This window comes from Pristiophorus japonicus, chromosome 1, assembly GCF_044704955.1.
Source record: "Pristiophorus japonicus isolate sPriJap1 chromosome 1, sPriJap1.hap1, whole genome shotgun sequence".
Classification (NCBI taxonomy): domain Eukaryota; kingdom Metazoa; phylum Chordata; class Chondrichthyes; family Pristiophoridae; genus Pristiophorus; species Pristiophorus japonicus.
Genome location: NC_091977.1, coordinates 544,328,404 through 544,339,507, shown reverse-complemented (window position 1 = coordinate 544,339,507; position 11,104 = coordinate 544,328,404). Strand labels below are relative to the sequence as shown.

The 11,104-nt window shown below is 48.8% G+C and overlaps 1 protein-coding gene across 1 annotated transcript in view; it reads left to right on the top strand.

The window, feature by feature from the left end:
- Positions 1 to 11,104, top strand: part of fastk (Fas-activated serine/threonine kinase) — a 54,477-nt gene that overhangs the window by 612 nt on the left and 42,761 nt on the right. Inside the window, exon 2 of the mRNA XM_070897212.1 lies at positions 6,738 to 7,404. Coding sequence (XP_070753313.1) covers positions 6,783 to 7,404 — 622 coding nt within the window. The 5' untranslated portion in view covers positions 6,738 to 6,782. The remainder of the gene's footprint in view (positions 1 to 6,737; positions 7,405 to 11,104) is intronic.

Here is an 11,104-nt window from a genome sequence, read left to right as displayed (position 1 = left end):
GGAGGGGAGGGGAAGGGAGGGGAGGGGAGAGGAGGCGGCCCCGGGGGGAGGGAGGGGAGGGGAGGGGAGCCGGCCCCGGGGGGAGGGGAGGGGAGGCGGCCCCGGGGGAGGGGAGGGGAGGGGAGGGGAGGCGGCCCCGGGGGGGGGGGGAAGGGGAGCCGGCCCGGGGGAGGGGAGGGGAGGGAGGCGGCCCCGGGAGCGGCCCCGGGGGGGGGGGGAGGGGAGGGGGCCGGCCCCGAGGGGAGGGGAGGGGAGCCGGCCCCGGGGGGAGGGGAGGGGAGGGGAGCCGGCCCCGGGGGGAGGGGAGGGGAGGGGAGGGGAGCCGGCCCCGGGGGGAGGGGAGCCTCAGCCTGTAAGTGGGGCTCCTGGAAAACACCTCAACACATTTAATATCAAACTGTTCATCTATATTTTATAATTGTCAAACATCATTTATACCCAAAGACTAATGTGTGCATTGAATCCACATTCACAGATTTATTCTTCTCAACAACACTTTCAGTAATATAATGTACTTTGCATAGAAACATAGAAAATAGGTGCAGGAGTGGGCCATTCGGCCCTTCGAGCCTGCACCACCATTCAATGAGTTCATGGCTGATCACTCCCTCAGTGCCCCTTTCCTGCTTTCTCTCCATATCCCTTGATCCCTTTAGCCGTAAGGGCCATATCTAACTCCCTCTTGAATATATCCAATGAACTGGCATCAACAACTCTCTGCGGCAGGGAATTCCACAGGTTAACAACTCTCTGAGTGAAGAAGTTTCTCCTCATCTCAGTCCTAAATGGCTTACCACTTATCCTTAGACATTACACATGATATAAGACTGACAGATTAGATATCTACAACTTTGTGTTGGAATATAATTTAGGATATAGAGTAAATATTTGATTATAAAGCAAAGATTTCTTATAAAAATATCAGAAGTGCAATTTACAGAAGTTTATATCAACATCTGTAAATGTACAACACAGGTACAGTACTGGTGGGTACAGGTCTGTCACTGTATAACACTGGGATACAGTACTGGTGGGTACAGGTCTGTCACTGTATAACACTGGGGTACAGTACTGGTGGGTACAGGTCTGTCACTGTATAACACTGGGGTACAGTACTGGTGGATACAGGTCTGTCACTGTATAACACTGGGGTACAGTACTGGTGGGTACAGGTCTGTCACTGTATAACACTGGGGTACAGTACTGGTGGATACAGGTCTGTCACTGTATAACACTGGGGTACAGTACTGGTGGGTACAGGTCTGTCACTATAACATTGTGGTACAGTACTGGTGGGTACAGGTCTGTCACTGTGTAACACTGGTGTACGGTACAGGTCTGTCACTATAACACTGGGGTACAGTACTGGTGGATACAGGTCTGTCACTGTATAACACTGGAGTACAGTACTGGTGGGTACAGGCCTGTCGCTGTATAACACTGGGGTACAGTTCTGGTGGGTACAGGTCTGTCACTGTATAACATTGTGGTACAGTACTGGTGGGTACAGGTCTGTCACTGTAACACTGGAGTACAGTACTGGTGGGTACAGGTCTGTCACTGTATAACACTGGGGTACAGTACTGGTGGGTGCAGGTCTGTCACTGTGTAACACTGGGGTACAGTACTGGTGGGTACAAGTCTGTCACTGTATAACGGGTACAGTACTGGTGGATACAGGTCTGTCACTGTATAACACTGGGGTACAGTACTGGTGGGTACAGGTCTGTCACTATAACATTGTGGTACAGTACTGGTGGGTACAGGTCTGTCACTAACACTGGAGTACAGTACTGGTGGGTACAGGTCTGTCACTGTATAACACTGGGGTACAGTACTGGTGGGTACAGTTCTGTTACTGTATAACACGGGTACAGTCCTGGTGGGTACATGTCTGAAACTGTATAACACTAGGTTACAGTACTGGTGGGTACAGGTATGTCACACTAACACAGGGCTAAAGTACTGGTGGGTACAGGTCTATCACTATAACACTGGGGTACAGTACTGATGGGTACAGGTCTGTCACTGTATAACACTGGGGTACAGTACTGGTGGGTACAGGTCTGTCACTGTATAACACGGGTACAGTACTGGTGGGTACAGGTCTGTCACTGTATAACACTGGTGTACAATACTGGTGGGTACAGATCTGTCACTGTATAACACGGGTACAGTACTGGTGGGTACAGGTCTGTCACTGTATGACACTGGGGTACAGTACTGGTGGGTACACGTCTGTCACTGTATAACACTGGTGTACAATACTGGTGGGTACAGTTCTGTCACTGTATAACACTGGGGTACAGTACTGGTGGGTACAGGTCTGTCACTATAACACTGGGGTACAGTACTGGTGGGTACAGGTTTGTCACTGTGTAACACTGGGGTACAGTACTGGTGGGTACATGTCTGTCACTGTATAACACTGGTGTACAGTACTGGTGGGTACAGGTCTGTCACTGTATAACACTGCGGTACATTACCGGTGGGTACAGGTCTGTCACTGTATAACACTGGGGTACAGTACTGGTGAGTACAGGTCTGTCACTGTATAACACTGGTGTACACTACTGGTGGGAACAGGTCTGTCACTGTATAACACTGGGGTACAGTACTGGTGGGTACAGGTCTGTCACTATAACATTGTGCTACAGTACTGGTGGGTACAGGTCTGTCATTGTATAACACTGGGGTACAATATTGGTGGGTACAGGTCTGTCACTGTACAACACTGGGGTACAGTACTGGTGAATAGAGGTCTGTCACTGTATAACACTGGGGTACAGTACTGGTGGGTACAGGTCTGTCACTGTATAACACTGGTGTACAATACTGGTGGGTACAGGTCTGTCACTGTATAACACTGGGGTACAGTACTGGTGGGTACAGGTCAGTCACTATAACACTAGGGTACAGTACTGGTGGGTACAGGTCAGTCACTGCATAACACTAGGGTACAGTACTGGTGGGTACAGGTCTGTCACTGTATAACACGGGTACAGTACTGGTGGGTACAGGTCTGTCACTGTATAACACTGGGGTACAATACTGGTGGGTACAGGTCTGTCACTGTATAACACTGGGGTACAGTACTGGCGGGTACAGGTCTGTCACTGTATAACACTGGGGTACAGTACTGGTGGGTACAGGTCTGTCACTGTATAACACTGGAGTACAGTACTGGTGGGTACAGGTCTGTCACTGTATAACACTGGGGTACAGTACTGGTGGGTACAGGTCTGTCACTGTATAACACTGGGGTACAGTACTGGTGGGTACAGGTCTGTCACTGTATAACACTGGGGTACAGTACTGGTGGGTACAGGTCTGTCACTATAACACTGGGGTACAGTACCGGTGGGTACAGGTCTGTCACTGTGTAACACTGGGGTACAGTACTGGGGGTACAGGTCTGTCACTGTATAACACAGGTGTACAGTACTGGTGGGTACAGGTCTGTCACTGTATAACACTGGGGTACAGTACTGGTGGGTACAGGTCTGTCACTGTATAACATTGTGGTATAGTACTGGTGGGTACAGGTCCGTCACTGTGTAACACTGGGGTACAGTACTGGTGGGTACAGGTCTGTCACTGTATAACACTGGGGTACAGTACTGGTGGATACAGGTCTGTCACTGTATAACACTGGGGTACAGTACTGGTGGGTACAGGTCTGTCACTGTATAACACTGGGGTACAGTACTGGTGGATACAGGTCTGTCACTGTATAACACTGGGGTACAGTACTGGTGGGTACAGGTCTGTCACTATAACATTGTGGTACAGTACTGGTGGGTACAGGTCTGTCACTGTATAACACTGCGGCACAGTACTGGTGGGTATAGGTCTGTCACTGTATGACACTGGGGTACAGTACTGGTGGGTACAGGTTTTTCATTAACAATGGAGTACAGTACTGGTGAGTCCAGGTCTACCACAGTATAATACTGGGGTACAGTACTGGCGGGTACAGGTCTGTCACTATAACACTGGGGTACAGAATAGGTTGGTACAGGTCTGTCACTGTATAACACTGGGGTACAGAACTGGTGGGTACAGGTCTGTCACTATAACACTGGGGTACAGAACTGGTGGGTATAGGTCTGTCACGATATAACACTAGGGTACAGTACTGGTGGGTACAGGTCTGTCACTGTATAACACTGGGGTACAGTACTGGTGGGTACAGGTCTGTCACTGTATAACACTAGGGTACAGTACTGGTGGGTACAGGTCTGTCACTGTATAACACGGGTACAGTACTGGTGGGTACAGGTCTGTCACTGTATAACGTGGGTACAGGTCTGTCACTGTATAACTGGGGTACAGTACTGGTGGTTACAGATCTGTCACTGTATAACACTGAGGTACAGTACTGGTGGGTACAGGTCTGTCACTGCATAACACTGGTGTACAGTACTGGTGGGTACAGGTCTGTCACTGTATAACACGGGTACAGTACTGGTGGGTACAGGTCTGTCACTGTATAACACTGGGGTACAGTACTGGTGGGTACAGGTCTGTCACTGTATAACACGGGTACAGTGCTGGTGGGTACAGGTCTGTCACTATATAACACTGGGGTACAGTACTGGTGGGTACAGGTCTGTCACTGTATAACACTGGGGTACAGTACTGGTGGGTCCAGGTCTATCACTGTATGACACGGGTACAGTACTGGTGGGTACAGGTCTGTCACTGTATAACACTGGGGTACAGTACTGGTGGGTACAGGTCTGTCACTGTATAACACTGGGGTACAGTACTGGTGGGTACAGGTCTGTCACTGTATAACACTGGGGTACAGTACTGGTGGGTACATGTCTGTCACTGTATAACACTGCGGTACAGTACTGGTGGGTACAGGTCTGTCACTGTATAACACTGGGGTACAGTACTGGTGGGTACAGGTCTGTCACTGTATAACACTGGGGTACAGTACTGGTGGGTACAGGTCTGTCACTGTATAACACGGGTACAGTACTGGTGGGTACAGGTCTGTCACTATATAACACTGGGGTACAGTACTGGTGGGTACAGGTCTGTCACTGTATGACACTGGGGTACAGTACTGGTGGGTACACGTCTGTCACTGTATAACTGGTGTACAATACTGGTGGGTACAGGTCTGTCACTGTATAACACTGGGGTACAGTACTGGTGGGTACAGGTCTGTCACTGTATAACACTGGGGTACAGTACTGGTGGGTACAGGTCTGTCACTGTATAACACTGGGGTACAGTACTGGTGGGTACAGGTCTGTCACTGTATAACACTGGGGTACAGTACTGGTGGGTACAGGTCTGTCACTGTATAACACTGGGGTACAGTACTGGTGGGTACAGGTCTGTCACTGTATAACACTGGGGTACAGTACTGGTAGGTACAGGTCTGTCACTGTATAACACTGGTGTACAGTACTGGTGGGGACAGGTCTGTCACTGTATAACACTGGTGTACAGTACTGGTGGGGACAGGTCTGTCACTGTATAACACTGGGGTACAGTACTGGTGGGTACAGGTATGTCACTGTATAACACGGGGGTACAGTACTGGTGGGTACAGGTCTGTCACTATATAACACTGGGGTACAGTACTGGTGGGTACAGGTCTGTCACTATAACACTGGGGTACAGTACCGGTGGGGACAGGTCTCTCACTGTATAACACTGAGGTACAGTACTGGTGGGTACAGGTCTGTCACTGTATAACACTGGGGTACAGTACTGGTGGGTACAGGTCTGTCACTGTATAACACTGGGGTACAGTACTGGTAGGTACAGGTCTGTCACTGTATAACACTGGGGTACAGTACTGGTGGGGACAGGTCTGTCACTGTATAACACTGGTGTACAGTACTGTTGGGGACAGGTCTGTCACTGTATAACACTGGGATACAGTACTGGTGGGTACAGGTCTGTCATTGTATAACACTGGGGTACAGTACTGGTGGGTACAGGTCTGTCACTGTATAACACTGGGGTACAGTACTGGTGGGTACAGGTCTGTCACTGTATAACACTGGGGTACAGTACTGGTGGGTACAGGTCTGTCACTGTATAACACTGGGGTACAGTACTGGTGGGTACAGGTCTGTCACTGTATAACACTGGGGTACAGTACTGGTAGGTACAGGTCTGTCACTGTATAACACTGAGGTACAGCACTTGTGGGTACAGGTCTGTCACTATAACACTGGGGTACAGTCCTGGTGGGTACAGGTCTGTCACTGTATAACACTGGGGTACAGTACTGGTGGGTACAGGTCTGTCACTGTATAACACTGGGGTACAGTACTGGTGGGTACAGGTCTGTCACTGTATAACACTGTGAGCAGATTTTCTTTCAATTGCTCCATTAACCTTTAGTGATCTTGTGATGCTTCTGCATTGTTGGCAGAGGGGCTGTAAAGGACAGGGTTCAGAGACTTTCTCACACAGACTTGCTGAGATTTGGTGCTGGTTAAAGGGAGGGAGAAACAGCCAGGCATATTGCTCAGGAATAGCTGAGAAAATTCCGAATAGTGAAAAACGGAGTGTGTGTCGTGTGTGTGAGAGGGATGCAGCACCTCCGTCAGTACTCCACTGGGAGTGTGTCAGGGAGTTAGATTTATTTTATTTGTCGTTGGGCTGTGGGCGACATTGGCGAACTTCAGTTTAATTCAGGCGCATGTTAGGATGTCAACTGTTGCAGTTTGCTGTTCTGACCGGTCTCGTTTGCCCCCTCCCAGGTTTCTGCTGATCTCCACACTCCCTCGAGGTGAGCAGTGCCTAAGATGCAAAGGTTGCCTCTGCACTGCTTCGGGTCTGTACTGCCGGGGAGTGAGAGTGTTCGGCTACTAGACGGACTGACTCGTCTGGGCCTAACCTGCTTTCTCCGTTTCTTCCGCCTGGCCTGCCGCCCAGCTGCCGCCTGCCCGCCGAGGAGCTGCAGTATGATGTACGCGGCCCGTTACCATGCCTGCAAGCCACACAACATGTGGGCCGCCTACCCAGAGCACTTCCCTCACCTGTACCTGGGGAGGCACAACGGGCATAAGCCGCACCACCACCACCATCGCGCCAAGAAGAAAACCTGGAACTTCATACACGAGAAGATGAGCTACGACACCTTCTTCACCATGAAGCGGCTGATTGACCGCTCGCGGACGGTGGGCGAGGTGCTGCGCTGGGTGACACAGAACCCCGGCAAGATCTCCTACAACCACTACCCCATCGCCCTGCAAAAGATCGGCCAGGTCCTGCAGCAGCTGCCAGGGGGGGCCACCGGGGAGACGGTCCACAGCCAGATGTTGGAGCTGGAGGACTTCCAGACGCTCTGCAACTCCATTGTGAGCGACTGCTCCAAGTTCGACAACTTCAGCATCGTGAATTGTCTGTACGCTGTCGCTGCTTTGGGTAAGAAGGACCCAATTCTGTCTTTTCCCTCCAACCCCCATTAAAGATAATTGAAAGCCGCAAGTTGGGTGGGATTTGAAATGTTTCTGTCCTCAGGCACGTCGGGAGGTACCCTGCATAAAAAAAATATGTTTGCGAAATGTTTTATAGATAATCGGTGCACAGACTCCAGTTCATAAGGGGGAAGGTGTGGAACTGTATTGGTGCATGGGAAAGGGATAGAAGAGCAAATATGGAGGCAAATTTCTGAGAAGTGCAAAAACTATAGGGCAATAATAGTGGGGAATTTCAACTACCCTAATATTAACTGTGATAGAATTACACGGCATAGAGGGTGCAGAATTCCTAAACTGCATTCAGGAGAACTTTTTTAGCCAATACGTAGCAAGCCTAACAAGGGAGGTGAGAGGTTCTGGACTTAGTTTTAGAATGAAGCTGGGCAGGTAGAAAGGGTATCAGTGGGAGAGCATTTTGGTGCTAGTGATCATAATTCAGTTAGATTTAGGGTAGTTATGGAAAAGAACAAAGATAGACCAGGAATAAAAGTTCTCAATTGGGTAAAAGCCAATTTTACCAAGCTGAGATGTGATTTAGCCAAAGTAGACTAGAAACAGCTACTTGGAGGTCAGAGCAGTGGGAGGCATTCAAGGAGGTGATCGTGTGGATTCAGAGCAAGTATGTTCTAGGGATGGGGAGAGACTTCTTCACTCGGGGAGTTGTTGGCCTGTGGGGTTCCATGCCGCGGAGAGTTGTTGATGCCAGTTCATTGGATGTGTTCGGGGGGGAGTTGGATGTCGTCCTTGCGGCTGGGGGTGTGGGGGGGGCTGCTGGGGTGGGTGATCAGCCATGATCTTGTTGAATGGCAGTGCAGGCTCGAAGGGCCGAATGGCCTACTCCTGCACCTATTTTCTATGTTTTCTATGTTCCCGTAAAGAAAAAGGGTGGGACTAACGGATCTAGAGCCCCTGGATGTCAAGCAGCATACAGGGTAGGATAAAGAGAAAAAGGGAAGCTTCTGACAGATACCGAGGGCTCAATACTGCAGAAACCCTAGAGAAGTATAGAATGTGCAGGGGGTGAAATTAGATAGGAAATTAGAAAAGCAAAGAGAGAGCATGAAAACGTTTTGGCAAGTAAAATCAAGGCAAACCCAAAGGTGTTTTATAAATACATTAAGAACAAGGGATAACTAAAGAAAGAGTAGGGCCTGTTAGAGACCATAAAGGTAACCTGTGAGTGGAGGTGTAAGTCGTGGGTATGGTTCTTAATGAATACTTTGCATCTGTTTTCACAAAAGAGAGGGACGATGCAGAAATTGCAATCAGAGAGGAGTGTGAAATATTAGATGAAATAAACATTTAGAATAAACAATAAGAGAGGAAGTATTAAGGGGCTTAGCAGCTTTGAAAGTGGATAAATCCCCAGGCCCGGATGAACGGTATCCCACACTGTTAAGAGAAGCAAGTGAGGAAATAGCAGAGGCTTTGACCATCATTTTCCAATCCTCTCTGGCTACAGGTGTGGTACTGGAGGATTGCTAATGTTGTACTGTTGTTTAAACAGGGAGAAAGGGATAGACTGAGTAATTACAGACCAGTCAGCCTAACCTCGGTTTGGGGAAATTATTGGAAAAAATTCTTAAGGACAGGATAAATCTTCATTTAGAAATACACGGATTAATCAAGCACAGTCAGCATGGATTTGTTCAGGGAAGGTCGTGTCTGACTAACTTGATTGAATTTTTTGAGGAAGTAACCAGGAGGGTTGATGAGGGCAGTGCGTTTGATTAGAGTATATGGATTTTAGCAAGGCTTTTGATAAGGTCCCACATGGCAGACTGATCACGAAAGGAGAAGCCCATGGGATCCAGGGCAAAGTGGCAAGTTGGATCCAAAATTGGCTCAGAGGCAGGAAGCATAGAAAATAGGTGCAGGAGTAGGACATTTGGCCCTTCGAGCCTGCACCGCCATTCAATAAGATCATGGCTGATCATTCCTTCAGTACCCCTTTCCTGCAAAGGGTAATGGTTGATGGGTGTTTTTGTGATGGAAGGTTGTTTCCAGTGGGGTTTCACAGGGCTCAGTACAAGGTCCCTTGCTTTTTGTGCTATATATCAATGGTTTACACTTGAATGTAGGGGGTATGATTAAGAAGTTTGCAGGTGATACAAAAATTGGCCGTGTGGTTGATGGAGATGGAAGAAAGCTGTCGACTGCAGGAAGATATCAATGAACTGGTCAGGTGGGAAGAGCAGTGGCAAATGGAATTCAATCCGGAGAAGTGTGAGGTAATGCATTTGGGGAGGGCTATCAAAGCAAGGGATACACATTAAATGGTAGGTCACTGAGAAGTGTCGAGGAACAAAGGGACTTTGGAGTGTATGTCCACAGATCCCTGAAGGTAGCAGGTCAGGTAGATAAGGTGGTTAAGAAGGCATATGGAATACTTGCCTTTATTTGCTGAGGCATAGCGTACAAGAGCAGGGAGGTTAAGAGTCAACTGTATAAAACACTAGTTAGGCCACGGCTAGAGTACTGCGAGTATAGAAACATAGAAAATAGGTGCAGGAGTAGGCCATTCGGCCCTTTGAGCCGACACCACCATTCAATAAGATCACGGCTGATCATTCACCTCAGTACCCCTTTCCTGCTTTCTCTCCATACCCCTTAATCCCTTTAGCCGTAAGGGCCATAACTAACTCCCTCTTGGATAGATCCAATGAACTGGCATCAACAACTCTCTGCGGCAGGGAATTCCACAGGTTAATAACTTTCTGAGTGAAGAAGTTTCTCCTCATCTTCGTTCTAAATGGCTTATCCCTTATCCTTAGGAGACTGTGACCTCTGGTTCTGGACTTCCCTAATATCGGGAACATTCTTCCTGCATCTAACCTGTCCAGTCCCGTCAGAAACTTATATATTTCTATGAGATCCCCTCTCATCCTTCGAAACTCCAGTGAATACAGGCCCAGTCGATCCAGTCTCTCCTCATATGTCAGTCCTGCCGTCCCGGGAATCAGTCTGGTGAACCTTCGCTGCACTCCCTCAGTAGCAAGAACGTCCTTCCTCAGATTAGGAGACCAAAACTGAACACAATATTCCAGGCGAGGCCTCACCAATGCCCTGTATAACTGCAGTAAGACCTCCCTGCTCCTACACTCAAATCCCCTCGCTATGAAGGCCAACATGCCATTTGCCTTCTTCACTGCCTGCTGTACCTGCATGCCAACTTTCAAAGACTGATGTACCATGACACCCAGGTCTCGTTGCACCTCCCCTTTTCCTAATCTGCTGCCATTCAGATAATCTGCCTTTGTGTTTTTGCCCCCAAAGTGGATAACCTCACATTTATCCACATTATACTGCATCTGCCATGCATTTGCCCACTCACCTAACCTGTCCAAGTCACCCTGCAGCCTCTTAGCATCCTCCTCACACCTCACACCGCCACCCAGTTTAGTGTCATCTGCAAACTTGGAGATATTACACTCAATTCCTTCATCTAAATCATTAATGTATATTGTAAATAGCTGGGGTCCCAGCACTGAGCCCTGCGGCACCCTACCTGCCATTCTGAAAAGGACCCAGTTATCCCGGCTCTCTGCTTCCTGTCTGCCAACCAGTTCTCTATCCACGTCAGTACATTACCCCCAGTACCATGTGCTTCGATTTTGCACACCAATCTCTTGTGTGGGACTTTG